The 16,090-nt window shown below is 36.9% G+C and overlaps 1 protein-coding gene across 1 annotated transcript; it reads left to right on the top strand.

The window, feature by feature from the left end:
* Positions 1 to 1,268: 1,268 nt before the first annotated feature.
* On the top strand, positions 1,269 to 16,090 carry aqp9b (aquaporin 9b). The gene is made up of 6 exons (XM_008405371.3): positions 1,269 to 1,499; positions 2,157 to 2,283; positions 7,479 to 7,616; positions 8,006 to 8,124; positions 10,257 to 10,474; positions 14,860 to 16,090. The coding sequence occupies exons 1-6, from the start codon at positions 1,398 to 1,400 to the stop codon at positions 15,020 to 15,022; spliced, it is 867 nt and encodes a 288-aa protein (XP_008403593.1). The 5' UTR covers positions 1,269 to 1,397; the 3' UTR covers positions 15,023 to 16,090.

The following is a 16,090-nucleotide window of genomic DNA, read 5'->3' as shown; positions in this document are numbered from 1 at the left end:
ATAAAGAAGAAACGTGGAGAAATGACAAATGGGATGAGTGGAAGGAATCTGTGTTGGCTTCCAGCTGCATGAGGAAAGAAATGAGAAATACGTTGTGACAGAGCATTAAAGTGACTTGGATAAGCTCGAGTGCCTCTGAAGGATTGGTAAATGATGCGTGGCTGATTATTTCAAAACCGTAAAACTCGCAGAAATAAAGTCCAATTGTTTATTTTCCAAACGTTAAAATGTTGTGTGAGTGATTGTTCGTGTGACGAGAAAAGCCAAAAACGTGAACCGTGTCATAAACACTGGGTGAATATAAAAATATAATAATAATAATAATAATAATAAAAACTATTTATTTTAAATTTTATAATTATGACTCAGTTAAGTGCAACGCGTGTTTATCTTTAACCAAACAGCAGTGTGTACTCCACAGATTTTCCTTTTTTAACAAAACGGTTTTTATTACGTTTATAATGACTCATAAAACATTATGGAGATAAAAATGTGTTTGTTCACACTGTAAACAATGTGTGTTGTTTTAAGTGTAAATTATTGTTTTTAAAACAGGAATTTATTACAGACAATGTGCAAATGTGACTGTGTGGTTTGTGAAATAAATATTATCGGTAATTAGCAGTATTGGGTTGTATATTCTGTTTACATCATGTTACGGTAGATGTGCAATGCATGCTGGGAAAATTAAAAAAATCTGAAGCTTAGTTAGTCCTAATAAAAATAGTTTAGAGTTGCTAACTCTTGGTTACTGTAAAATGTTAATTTTTACATGATTTAAAACGACTTTTATTTTGATAACATAAACCATTTGAAGCTGTTCAAACAGACCATCTGTAATTTGTTTTTACAGTAAAAATGTCTTACAGAGTTAGCTGTGATCATTTAATATCAATTTTCCTGTAAAATAAATTAGAAGAGATGCTTTAAAGATAAAGTGAGTTATTTTAGCAATCGCCTATTTACAGTGTAATAAATATTCTTATTTGCCTCTAAAAGCAAAAACAAACCTAACAAATTAGGTTGAGATTTTGTTTCCTTTTCCTTATTTATTGTAAAACTAATATTTCTAAAGGAACTTGAATGTGTCTTGTTTGGGTCTGAATTGCGTGGATCCAGACATTATTACTGTAATAATAATAATAATAATAATAATAATAATAATAATAATAATAATAATAATAATAATAATAATAATAATAATGTGTTTTTTTAAGCGGACCCCTTGTGGCTGTCCCGGGAAACAGAAGCAGGGAGCTTAGCGCGTCCGGCAGTGGGAGGCGACAGCCTGCGCTCTCAGCTCCGCACTGCCTCCATCAGAGCTGTTGGCTGTTTGTTGTGATCGGAGGAAGGCGTCAAACAGTCCCAGAAAGCAACGCCGACAACAACAACAGAGCATGGAAGAAGAGAGCAGGAGGAAGATGAAGGAGAAATTTGGCCTGAGGCGGGACATCTTGAAGGAGTTCCTGGCGGAGTTTCTGGGGATCTTCGTCCTGATCGTGAGTGTTTTTCCTCCCTCCCTCTGCACCTGTCACCCAGCTTAAACAGCCGCTTTAAAGCTGCTAATAAGAGTCTCTGCGGACTGACCGCTGTCCCTCACATGCCTCTGCTAGCAGATAACTGGAGGCTCTCCGAGGAGAAGGTGGAACTAATATGATGTTTTAGGGCTTTTTTTCCCCCCTCCACACATAATGTGTTTCTTATAGCTACCAAGGTTGTAAAAAGTAGATAATTATTGAAGTAATATGCAGAGCAGCACTGTGTTATCTTCCAGTAGAGAGTCCCAGCCTCCACCTGAAACCCTCATGAGCTGCAGCTGTCACCTCAAAGAGAAGAAAAAAGTCTGCTTTAATGTCTGGGACGGCCCATCAGAGGGGTGATGCATCTTCCACAACAACCCTTTTTATTTGTGGATGACTGCTTTCACCTCAACACTCCCCACCCTCCACCCCCTCTAAATTACTTGTGCCTTTTACCTAATAAGTGAGGGATTAATTATTGTTTTGAGCTCCAGCTTGGACAAATTGTCTGTGGCAGTCAGGGGCTGTTTGTGGACAAGAGGGCTAGTGTTAATGGTGAGCTTAATTGGAATGATTAGAAACAATGAGGCTTTTCTAGCTGCGCTCTTTGTGTTTTTGTTCTTGTCTGTGTCCCAGCTCTTTGGATGCGGTTCAGTGGCCCAGACGGTGCTGAGTAAAGGGGCTCTGGGAGAGCCGCTCACCATCCACGTCGGTTTCACCCTGGGAGTCATGATGGCCGTCTACATGGCGGGGGGAGTGTCAGGTAAGAGACGATTCAGACCGGTTTTCTCCAGGTCGACTCTGACTCCTGATTGGCGGAAAATATAGGAAGAAAATATGAACATTCTTCCACTTTCTCAACCAAAACTGTGTGCTTTCCCCTGGTTAATAGATAAATTGATGTCACTTTGTGTCGAACACCTGGAGAAAAGGCTGCGCTCACTGCAACTACTTCCTGGTGTTTCTGATTTACTTATTAACAATATATAGAGATTTTTTTTTCTTGTGTTATTTCTCTTTTTTTCTTTTCATCAACTTATTTTATTATTGTTTCTGTGCAGCACTTTGGTGCAGTTTTAAACTTGTTTTTAAAGTGCTATATAAATAAATTTGACGTTGACATGTAAAAGTTTGTTGATGTTTTGTAAAAGTTTTCTCCAAAAACTCAACTATTTCCAAGTCAAATTTTCTTCCAATATGATTAGAAAACATAAATCAGGCTGTTAGTTTCTGCAGTGAGGCAAGTGACAAATAGGCAAAATAATGTAACCTGATAACTGGGGGAAAATGGGACTCTGGTAAAAAAAAAAAAAGAAAAAAAAAAGCAGATAATGAAGATGGTCTATGTTTTGTTTGTGACATTTAATAAATTACTTTACAGTTTTCAGTTTTAATTCAAGCAGTAATTTGTGATTTAAGACCCACATAAGCACATATCAGGTGTAAATATGAGGCAGGATAAAATATAAATTAATTATGTCCTTTTCTGATCCTGCAAACATTTCAATTTTTGAGTTTTTACTTTCTGGCAATGAGAAGAAATGCTTTAATGTTTTGACTTTAAAAACAGTTTACTTATTCTCAAAGTACCTTTACTACTTGAACACTACAAAAAGTAATTTCAGAGGTTATTAAATGTCAGAAATTGAAATGATTACACATTTAATCAAGCATATTAGTTTGTAAATCCAAAATTACATTTTGATTATAATCTCATTTCAATATTTAACCTTTACCAAGTTGATACCTTTTGCTTTATTGAAACAAAGCAGATTATCAAAATGATCATCAACTATTTGTTTGAATTGAGGTGTTTTAGTTGCGCAAATACATTTATTCAATTAATTGTAATTTGACTAATTTGGTTTTTACACGTATAATTTCTGTTCAGAAATGTGGATTAACTCTGCAGCAGCAAAAAGTATCTTTATCCTGAGACAGACAACGGTGGTGAGAAAAATATTTATTCTTTATTCAGACGGGTTGCTGGATGTCTCCAACAAAACAAAACATTTTTTTAAATCACTTTAATTTATTTATTAATGGCTGTGTAGAGATAATTGTACTCATGTCAGCTTTACATTTAATGTTGTTTCTATTAAAACAAAACAATTTATTTCTGTCACTGAGATAAAAATGTCTCTCAAAAATGATAAAACGTAAAAAGAAACTGTGAGTATTTACATTTATACACATATAAAAAGAAACTCAATGTCATAAAATGATTTTACACTTCTTAAAAATCAACTAAGAGGAATTGCGACACTCCAACCAGGCTTGTAATTGCTGAGCAGCTTTTCTGCAGGTCTCCACTCTTATTTTAGCAACTTATCTTTGGCGATGAAGTTAAAGTCTTTGAGACTGGAAGGCATCCGCGCCATCATCCTAATCTTTTTCGCTCAGGATTCTGTCTGAGCCGCTTCGAAATGTTGTTGCTACTTCCAGTCAGAAGAAAAATGTCAGAAAAATAAGAATAAAAATCCTTTTTACCTAAATCTGTCAGGTTTGTCAGCAGTCACATTTTCTCAACTAAAGCTGCATATTCTGCAACAGCAGCAAAAACATGTGGCGTACTTTTAAATTAGTTGGAGTATTTCCAGTATGTTAGCTCTTATTTGTTCTTGTAGTAAACTTTTGTCAGTACTTTTTTTTTTTTGGTTGAGGCGTTGCGTGTTTGCATAATTATTCTGTCTGGTTTGGGAAGCCGTGAAGCTGGGAGTTCTGATGTAACCATAGCAACAAGGCGTTGTTTTTTTGTTTTTACAACTTGGAGCATCTGATTAGCGTCGCAAAAGATCCAATAATATCTAAACTATGACCCCAAATCCCAGAGGAGTTGAAGGAGGAGGCTTCATGGATGCAGCAGGGCAGGACCAATGAAAAGAGAGAGAAGGAGGAACTTCAAGCAGAAACTTCCTGCGATCGTAACAGGCACAGATAATTTCCAACGTCTCCGTCATACGGTGATGTTGTCACCCAGAAGGTGTTTCTGTGGAAAATCGTTTCTGCTGCCCAGAATGTGACCTGTTAACCCTTCCACACCAACAGTCTTCAATCAGAGGCCTCTTCAGATTTGTTGTGAGACTGACTGCTGCCAGACATCCTTCCATAACGACTCTTTAAAGATATGTGGACGATACAACAATGGACTTCACTTTAAGTATTTTTAAATTTTAATAACATAAACCATAGCACATCACTCATCAGGGTTCAGAGGTAAAGCAGTGACTGTCAGTGAGGAAGTGGTGAGAATATAAAGAGTTAAGAGACAAAAGGTCAAGATGACCGCAACAGATTCTAAGAAGCAGAAGTTTAATAGACCACAAAGTCATGTTTTGGAATAGTTAAGACAGAAAGTATATATAAAAAAATCTTTCTTTTGTGATTTACAGTTTATATAGTCAAACAGCAAAAAAGACAAAAGACATGCATTAATATACCTATTATTGTTTGAAAATGGTGTCAATTGTTACACTTTAGGTAAACAGAAATATTTTATTTATAATTACATAGATTTTCAGTTTATTATATATATATATATATATATATATATATATATATATATATATATATATATATATATATATATAGTTTCAATATTAAAAATTATACTTCTATTCAGACTTTAATATACTTTTCTCTGATTTTACTTTTTATAGGTATATGTTTCAGTAAAATGAATATTGTTCTTTTATTCTCTGAACTACAGACATGTTAATGAAAATACAAGCAAAAATGTTGTATTTATTTGCGGAAAATGAGAAATGGTTAAAATAAATTTTTTAAAAAAGATGCAGTGCTTTCAGACCTCAAATAATGCAAAGAAAATGAGTTCATGTTCATTCTGAGACACCAATACTAATGACTTAATTCAGAGTTCAGAAATCAACATTTGGTGGAGAAACCAGGAGGTTTTCAATGGGGTTCAGTGCAGTGGGCTCTTTTCCACACTAAACCCATATATGTCAGTCCTGTGGTATAAGAATCATTAGCAGCACAGCTAAAGCCGAACACTGTACAACTGGTTAGTCTGTGCAACATCATCAGAATAATAATGACTATTATGTCTTTTTTTTGTGAGATAAAATCAAGATAATAAAAAAATCTTCTTGAACTAGCAGAAAATAAAATTTCACTCCATTTTCAGTACGGTTCTGTATTTTACAGAATCATTTATGACTTTCACGGCTGGTGTATGTTTCTCTCTTTGGAGTAAATCTTCAGATTAACAGAAGATTAAGCCATGAATCGACGCTGAAGACGAATGTTGTGATTTTTCAACAATCGGCTCCCTATTAAGAGCAGCTTGGAGACTTCAGAAGAATAGCAGAAAAGCCAGAGGACAGAGAGGTTAATATATGGAGAGCTTTTGCTGCATGACTGGGCCATTTGGTCCGCAGCTTGGTGGGAAGCTTCTGTCCAACGACATCTCTGAAGATGATCGTAGGTATTGGACTAATGAGCTTTACAGGGGCATGGGTCTGCGGAGATGAGGGGGGTCAGGTGTGACAAGCCCCGCTCTCTGGGCTTCCCTGGCAGAGCGGCCCCATAGGAGAAGAAAACACAATTGGTATCACTTTGTAGTCGGCAGATTTTAGCTGACAGTGTACGGTAAGTGTGACACATCATGGTCACTCTAATGACCTGCAGTCTACGTGTGCCTTAAGCAGATTCAGGCAGATTATGTCAGAAGCAATTCGGGCAGGCCGGGCCGGCTGCTTGTCGTGGCTGGTGTTTGTGAACAGGATGGGGAGATTAACAATAGGCGCATGGCTGATACCCCCCAGCGGTGTTACCCCAGCGAGGTCAAAGCCAAGATCCCAGAGTGTTAAATAAATGACCCCACACTTGGTAACAATTGGCTGGAATGTGCTCAACACTTTGCTTCGGGACAAAATATGGGAAAACAGATCTGAGGGAGCACAAACCCAGAAGAGTGAGCCGGAAAGCGCTGGATAAACGGAGGATGTTTGCTGATGACTGCATGAATCTGCAGCCCACTGAGGTTTGATCTGCAAAACTTCTTGAATCTCAGTTGTTCAAAAACTAAACAGAAAGTCAAAATGGAAGAGCTGGTGGGGAAAAAAACTCTGTACATCAGTGCTGCATGCAAGAATTAAAGCAGATTTTATAGAAAACAGCTACATTTACTCAGTTACATTAAAAATTGTAACTTTTAGGAATATACTTTTTCTGCTCTGTTTACTTTTACTTGGCTTCTCCACCCACTGAGCGTAATTTCACTGGATGATGAACAACCATATTTTAACCAGGAAGACACACACACACACACACACACACACACACACACACACACACACACACACACACACACACACACACACACACACACACACACACACACACGCACACGCACACACACACACACACACAGACACACCCACGCACACACACACACACACGCACACAAGCACACACTCCTGCCGTTTCATATTGAAAAATGTCTCTTTTTTTGTAATTATGTTATTTATATGAATTACTTTCAATTAGAGCTTTAAAATGTCCACATATTTTATATTTTGCTCCATGTGATGTTATTTTTAGATATTAAACAATTTATGTTTTGACAAGTTACTCAATACTTCAATAGCTTTTTTACTCCTATTTAGAATAATTGTTTAGATTTCTAGTTTTCACTTTTACTTTAGTAATAATATGTTTAAGTAGTGCTACTCTTACTTGCTAACTCTGATTATAAGTGCATCAAATTGGGAAAAGTATTTTTGTTAAATTTATAGACAGTAAAAGTAGAAAATATTGTGGCAGCATGACTTTAGTTTTTAAATACCACAAAAACGTCTGCAGGAAAATCACTTAAAATTAGCAAATATCTGTTTTTCTGTGACTTTTTGTTGTATAACAATCTGAGTAGTTTTAAAAAACCTTTTAATTTTGCGCTGTGTCTCTCTCAGATGTTGAAGTTATTGATTTGTTCAGGAGCCCATGTGAACCCGGCCGTGTCTTTGGCCATGGTGATTCTGGGGAAGCTGCCTCTGAAGAAGTTCCCCGTCTACGTGGCGGCGCAGTTCCTCGGAGCATTCGCCGGTTCTTGTGCTGTCTATGGCTTGTACTACGGTGAGATTAAATGTAGAAAGTGTGGCAAAACAAAGAGCAGAGGAATGTTGAGGGTTTCCCCCAGTGTATTATAAGCCTGGCGGGCCACCAGGCTTTACTTGAGCTCCCACCAGGCTAAACATTGCTTAAATGTTTGCATCTTCAAGACTTTATATTTGGTGTTTAGGGGTTAATCTTCCAATCTTTTAATAACACACAATTATCAGGTGATATTTTCAAATTTCCTGTCAACTTTAAGCATTTTTTAACTCAAAAACACGACGGGCCGCTGGATGAACGACTGTCCCAGCATCCAACCGCCAGGCTTAGCAAGTTTTCTGGGGGAAACTTTGAATGTCCCATATTTTAAGTCCACTTTTTTTTTTGATGGATAATTTTCCTCTCCTCAGATGCATTGATGGACTACACCGGTGGAGATCTTGCAGTTACTGGTGAAAATGCAACGGCCAACATATTTGCATCTTATCCTGCAAAACATCTGTCGGTGCTAAACGGGTTTGTTGACCAGGTGAAGTTCAAAATTTATACTTCTGATCGTGACTGTCTCAGAAATATATAGCTTAAAGAAATTTAACCAGTTTTTTGAATTACACAGGTTTAAAGTGAATATTTAAGTTTTATTTCAAACTTTATATGCTGTTAAGTTTGTGGGATAATTTATACACACTGGATAAGTTGACAAACTCGAGTTAAATTAATCTATTTTAAAGAAAAGTGTTCTAGAGTTCATCAAAAATATGCTTTACTGGCTTCTACATACCAAAAGATCCAATTAAACAATAAAAATATTAGAAATAACTAAGACAAAACAGGATTTTGGAGAAAATAAATAGTCAGTTCAAGTTAAAGTGGCCTTTCCATTCTTTAAAATTTCTGGTAAAAATTGAGTGCAAACCTTAAAAAGTTTTTTTTTTGTTTTGACATATTTACGCAGTGAAATACTTTTGATAGATCCTAACTTTAAAACTTTTATTCTTTTTTTTTTAATACCATCCTTGTTGGTAATTTTAACTCCTGCAGGTGTTTCCAGTTCTTCATAATAAAAATAATTTATTTCAATATTTAATTTAAAAACCGACTCTCTCCATAATGGACTTTCCTTTTGGAAAGTTAAAATATTTACAAGCTATTAGAAAAACTCTCATATTTTCTGGTAGATGGCTTTGGATGATGATTAGTGAGGAGAAAATATCTCCAAAAGTTACAAATATAGTTAAAGGGAATTTTTCAGTGAAAAGTTTTACTGCAGTAAAGATATATTTACCTGAAGGCTTTTTACACATCTTCACCAGGTTGGAGGCAGTTTTAACGTGTACAAATGTTTTTTTAGATGTTTTGTGCACTTCACATTATATTTAAATTATTTTAAAACCTGCAGAAGACCAGATCATTTCAAAGTTAAAACACTGGATTTGGCACAAACCTCAGAAAGATTTAGGTGTCTCCAATCAAATAACTAAACTGTAACAGTTTAGTTATTTGAATTAAGGTTCCTTAAGGTCAGATGCAAAAATAATTTCCTTTGTACTCATGTTATATATGTATTATAACATGAGTACATGTTAATCTTTCAGATGATATGTGGAAACAACATTGTTTATTCAACATAAACAATGTGTAAAAAATATAGAAATGGCAAGGGAAGAAATTGGAACCAACTCCTCTTTTCACTGGCGTTGTAGCTTCTGAAATTTGGTGTCGCGTGAGTAAAGAAATATCCAGCAAATTGTCATTTATATTGATAAAAGAAAAATTAAACATGAAGCTTTAGCTTTAAACAGATTTTATAATTAAAAACATACAATTGATGCAGCTGGTGTAACAAATACATAAATATATATATTGGGGAACAATGTTAAAAGGGCAGTTTTATGTAAAATATATATTTTAGCTTTATATCATTTTGTAAAGTTACTCCCTCATCAAAACATACCTGGAGTTTTGATTTGATTCTTTCACGCATGTTTGAGAAATCCTTTAATCTCCATGGCAACCATTCAGCCGTGCAAAACGCCTGGGTGGACCTAGCTCCGCCTCTCCCACTCAGCTCCTTCAGACTAGCCAGCAGCAATTAGCAAACACCTGGTGGAGCTGGGCATCTGCTCATTAAACGAGCTGCTTCTCAGAGTAACGCTGCTAAAAATGTCGTTAAAGAGGAGCCATGACTTCCTGAAGGCAGAGTGTCAGAGAGTTTTTAGAGACGGAGACCTAATTTCAAGACGTCAAATCAGGAACTCAAATTTCTTTTAAGTCAATTTTGATTCTATAACATCTTAAAGTAACACAGTTACTTGACTGTGCCACAAAATGGCACTATCTGGCAGGAAAATCCATGATTGTGCCCCTTGAAGCTGTCCCACGCAGCGTGAAACAGGAATAGAGACCCCCTAATAGGCTTAGAGAAACACAGGTCAGAGGTCATTGCAGCAGATGAGAGGACTCAAAAAAAACTTCCTCTCAAGAAGCAAATTCAGCGGCTAACGCAAACCCAAAGGCAGGGATGGGGGAGCGTCCTGCTCCACAGCCTGCACCAGCGCCCCGGTTGATCAAAAGACCCAAAACAACTTCAGTGTCTTTTTCCTTTCCTGATATTCAGAACAATGTTTGGATAATTACCCGATGCTGCTTCTGCTTTGGAAGGTTATTGCCACTGGAGCGCTGGTCCTGTGCATCCTGGCCATCACTGACAGGAAGAACATCGGCGCCCCAAAGGGCATGGAGCCGCTCTGCATCGGCCTGACCATCATGGCCATCGGCGTCTCCATGGGTCTGAACTGCGGCTATCCCATAAACCCGGCTCGAGATCTGGGCCCCCGGCTCTTCACCGCGATGGCCGGCTGGGGCATGGAGGTGTTCAGGTGATTTAAGTCTTTATTAGTGAGAAAAAGCCTCAAAACTAATAGAAACTGGTGAAAATCTGGTCGTCAGCCTTCTCTACGGAGAGAAGAACCGTTTCTGTTCCTGTCCAATCTGAATTAATATTTTAAACGCGATACATGTTTAAAAGGAACAGCTTCTCCCACATATAAATATGAAATATTTAAAAGTTTATTTCAAAAATAGAACCACTGTATGTTCCTTAGACTCGAACGTCAAAGCTGCACGCAACATCTTATGTCCTCAGCTCAAATATTAATAAGCTAAAAATGAAAAGTAAATACAGCTCACTAATGTAATTTTGTTATAGCTGAATTTTAGAGATACTACATGTTTCCAGGACTGGGATGAGGTTTGATATATAAGCTGCTCCAAGAAGCAATGGTTTCTGTTTCAGATGCTTCTTAACAGTCACAGGCGTAAAAAGCAAGCTTAGGAAAATGTCTAAAAACTAACTTAATGCAATGCATTCAACATATTTAACCAGATTTAAATAATTATTATTTAAAGGAGCATTTATTTATTTATTTTGAACATGATAGTATAAAATCATGCACAAGAACAAGGAATGCAAAAGACTTTTTTTTTTTTTGTTCCAGAGTAATCTTAGCATTTTACTTTAACAATGTCATTATAAATATTATAGTAATAATAATTGCTTGAAATGAGCATAAACTGATCAGTTCATTACAGCAGACATGTGGTACCAGAAAAATGTCCAAACTGTGACCACAAATTTAAAAAAATCTGTGCAGACAGAGATCCTCAGTTTGTTTTTGAAATACTGAAATATTGCTTTTTAAGGTTCTGTGCTGTTTTTCCAGCTTTAAATTCACTGCTGAGTTGTTGTTTTTTTTAGTTTTAGTTTCCCTGAACACATTCTCAGTCCAGGCAGGATGATTTAGGTTCTACTTCAAAGCCAAATTGGTGTGATGGACACATTCCTGCGGCCGCCTCGTCAGGCCCAGTGTTTGGATGGTTGGTAGATTCGTGCTGTTTGTGCCTTTGCCCTCGGTGGCCGTCATCCTTGACCCCGCTCTGGACCAATCTTTTTAACCCCTGCCCCTGAAAGCGTCTGTGCATGTCGCTGCTCAAAGGCATTCAGAGTGACTTGCTATGGTTGTCAAGCGAAGAACAAAACGCTGCTGGGGAAAAAACGTCTAGAAAGTCCAGAGCGGTGCAGTAATAAGGCTGCTCAGTTAATCTCAGGATGTGTGAAAGCAGCTTTTTGGTTTTTTTATTTTCTAGTTTGAAAATGATACTGAAATCTAAATACAATATGAGTTGTTGCTCCAGATGTGGATCCTTCAGCTATAAATGGACTTACAGATGTAAAATGTTTGAATTTCGTGCAGTTAAAGCATCCTACCGAGTTTATTACAGTTAACTAAAACCAAGAAAATAACAAAACTGAAAATGAGAAACATTTTTGTTAACTGAAAAAAATTAAAACAAAAAGTACTAGAGTATGTAAAACTAACGTTAAAATACTGAAACTTTCTTTGTTTTAATGTTTATGAATCTATTTATTAGCCTTTTGAACTGATGTGAAATTTATTTTTTGACTCACAAAAGCAGTTTATGTCGTCATTACTTCATGCTCCTCCTGGTGGCGCTGCACAATTCTGCAAAATGGCAGCAGCCAAAGTTTGTAGAAAACCTCAGACAGTTTTTCTTAAACAATAATTTAATACGTTTTTTGGAAATTGTATCTTGTTACGCAATCGATGCATACATCACGATACTTTGGCATTTTTTTAATTCTGCACCTAGAAATTAACCAGATTTAGAAAAATACTTATTTCTAATATATCTAATCAATCAATCAATCAATCAATCAATCAATCAATCAATCAATCAATCAATCAATCAATCAATCAATCAATCAATCAATCAATCAAATTTTATTTGTATAGCACATTTCAGCAGCAATGCATTTCAAAGTGCTTTACATAATTAAAATAAAAACAGCATGTGACATTAAATAAACAGTGAGAAAGAAAGAGATGTAAGAAAAAAAGATAAAAACATTAAAACCAGCACCCCTTTAGGAATTCAGTTAAACGCCGTTTAACTGGGATTCTAACCCTCAGGGACTTTAGTCAAAAACACCGTTTGACAAGGACTCCAACCTCTAGGTTTTTAGTTGAAACTCCGTCAACTGGGACTCTAAACCCCCGTAGAACTTTAGTTAAACGTCGTTTAACTGGGACGTTTTCCGGGGGGCTTTACATCATTAAAACATAGAAAAGAAATAAAAAGAAATTAAAAACATTAAAGACATAAAAACATGGAAGACATCAAAACCCACACTCTAACCCTAATTTAGCCATAAGCAACTCTAAACAGGTGGTTTTTAAGTTGAAATTTAAAGGTACCCAGTGTTTCAGCTGTTTTACAGTTTTCTGGAAGTTTGTTCCAAATCTGTGGTGCATAGAAACTGAATGCTGCTTCTCCTCATTTGGTTCTGGTTCTGGGGATGCAAAGCAGACCAGAACCAGAAGATCTGAGGGGTCTAGACGGTTGGTACAGCAATAACAGATCTTTAAGGTATTGTGGTGCTAAACCGTTTAGTGATTTATAATCTAACAACAGTATTTTAAAGTCTATTCTCTGAGCTACAGGGAGCCAGTGTAGGAACTTTAAAACTGGTGTTATGTGCTCTATCTTCCTGGTTTTAGTGAGAACGCGAGCAGCAGCGTTCTGGATCACCTGCAGCTGTTTGATTGATTTATTAGTCAGACCTAATAAAACCCAAGCTGAAACTAAACAATATTTAACTAATAAAAACTAGAAACAAAAGTTGTCAATGAAATAAAACCGAGCTATTATGAAAATAAAATACATCCCTGTCTCCTACCATGATAATTTCTGTTTTTCTTTGCTCAGTGGGAAATGGTTGTGACCCAGAGAGAGTCCGTCTCCTGAGCTGATCAGTAGATTTAAGTCTCTAATCCAGACGTCTGCCGCCTCCAGCTTCCTGACGGGGAGACTCAGTCTGTTCAGACGACTGTTTACTTCTGTCCATGGATCCATTTACCTCCATTAACGGCCCACACCATGACACTGACCCGCCGTACTCTGTAATCTCACTAAACGAGTTTAAAGGGACTCAGAGCGAGGGCACACCAACAAGCAGAGGACTGTTCTGTAATCCACATTCATGGTTACACCAGACTGAATAAACAATGCGTGTTTTCTTAGTGTGGATTTTATTTTTTTTTATATATAGTGTTGGGTGAATTACCGTATTTCCCGGAGCGCACTTGACTATAAGCCGCACCCGCAAAGTAAAAAAAACAAAACAAAGTACCTATATAAGCCGCACCGGGCTATAAACCGCTGGTATCTCCGCCGCTTGACCCTGCTCTGGACCAATCTTTTTAACCCCTGTGCTTTAACGTCTGTGCATGTTGCTACTCAAAGGCATTCAGAGTGACTGCTATGGTTGTCAATCTGCTATTGAGGACGCAGCCCTGCGTCTCCAACGCCGAACCATGGATTCGTTCACGCAGCGGCTCTGTTTCCCTCCTGTACTGCCAGATCGATAGGCTTCAACTTAAAAGCTGCATCATATGAACTTCTTCGTGTTGTTTCCTTGATGAGAGGGTATGAGTTTGAAGAAATTTCTCCGTCGTGCCTGCTGCTAGCTACTTGTTCTTAAAGAAAATTAGCACTTTCTTCTTTGATTTCTAATTTTTGACTTCTAATGATTCGCTTCCTGCTAAAGAGCCCCCTGGTGGTTGAAGAAAAATCCACAGAGAAGCTGCACCGGGCTGTAAGCTGCATGGTTCAAAGCGTGGGAAAAAAGTAGCTGGCATTTAGTTGTGTCTACTTATCTTCTGCTTTTTATAGGTTTTATTGGCCTTTATTTGATAGTGAATTGACAGGAAAGAGGATAATGAGAGAAGGGGGAAGATGAGGCCAGGAATCAAACCTGCAACAGCTACATTGAGGACTAAGGCCTCCCTGTGTGGGTTGAGCTTAACCCCTGCGCCACCACAGCACACCTAGCTTCTGCCTTTTAAGTCAAATACATTTTGAGAGTTTTAGATTTTGAACCTATGTGTGACTTTGTGAAAGATAAACTTGTAGGAGTAAGTTGCATTAATTTTTTATTAATTTAGTAAAATCTCCAACAGTTGAATAAACTAGAGTTTTTAGGGCATCACTTAAAAAACTGAAAGAAGAAAAAGACAGGAGTGGGAACTATTTCCCAGAATGCTGAGCTTAGTTTAGTTTAGTTTAGTTTAATTTAATAGACTTGTATTTTTTGCATAGGATAACGTTTACAGAACGGTGAGCGTCAGGAAGTTAAACGGTTTGTTAGATTAGTCGCAGGTTAATGGTGGTGTCCTGTGTGCAGAGCTGGAGGCTGCTGGTGGTGGATCCCTGTGGCCGGACCCATGGTGGGCGGAGCGGTCGGAGCCGGGATTTACTTTCTCTTCATCGACTTGCACCAACCTGAGCCGCAGAAACAGGACGACAACAACGTTCAGGACAAATACGAAATCATTACCATGACTTAAAGGGAGTCAAAACAAACAAACTAAGAGCCGATTTCTTAATAAAAGCAGGAAAGAAATATCTAAAATATTTTTCACTAGTTGGACTCGTGATGCACATTCCAGTTTTTTTTTTAAGTAATTGACTAAAATATATTTTCCTGCTGAACTTTTTATATTCGGATAAACGATAGCCATGCAATATAAACACTAAATTTAGTAGTGAAATGTGAACATTTACTGTGAAAATGTAGCTCTCTACACTTTTTCATGAACTATCTTGCGGGTAAGAAGAGAGACTTTCTTCTTTTTTACTTTTGCATGCTCGTAATAATGTGCTTTAGTTAGAAGTATTAGAGCTTTTATACTATCTACACAGACAATCCAGCCTTAAATAATTTGCGTAATATTACTTAATGTTTAATAGTGTCATTGTATTGCTTTTTAGAGTCTGGGTACATTTCTATTTCAGGCCATCACTGCATGTATCTTACCTGATTGGGAAGAAGATGTGGATTTAGGGTCTGATTTACTGAAGTAGCTGGTTTAAAATCACTGACTGAACAACGACAAAAGCAGCAACACTGTTTGAAACAGGAAATACATTTGTGTTTCTGGATGTAAATGTGATATAAATACCACAACAACAAAGCTGAGCATGAATTTGTTTTACCAGAAAGCACTTAGTGTGATTTTACAGCAGCCCAGAGGTTGGCTAAAGCACAACAGCATTTAATTTTAGGAGTTTGTTCTGACTTTGGATCACGAGTTAGATATTCTTTCTTAAAGCACATTAAATATTTCCGTATTCGGTCTGTTTAGTGTAAAGAAATTTAAAGTTTGGGGTCTTTAAAGTACTTGTGCATATTCTTTTTAATTGCCTCAGTGAAACATTGTTTTTAATTCACCATTTCTTTGCTTAAACTTTGTTTTAGATAACTGATTTGGACTATGTGCAAGTTTCATTGTCTTGTAAACAGGAGAAGGAAAAACAGGATGTGAAGTTTGTTGTGAACAAAAATAAGTGGCATGTTAATAGAAGTGAGTTTTGTAGTCAATTTGTGCAGAATAAAAAGTATTTTTTCACTTAAA

This window comes from Poecilia reticulata, chromosome 3 (genome assembly GCF_904066995.2).
Source record: "Poecilia reticulata chromosome 3, P_reticulata-male-v2, whole genome shotgun sequence".
Taxonomy (NCBI): Eukaryota; Metazoa; Chordata; class Actinopteri; order Cyprinodontiformes; family Poeciliidae; genus Poecilia; species Poecilia reticulata.
This window is presented reverse-complemented; position numbering and strand designations above follow the sequence as displayed.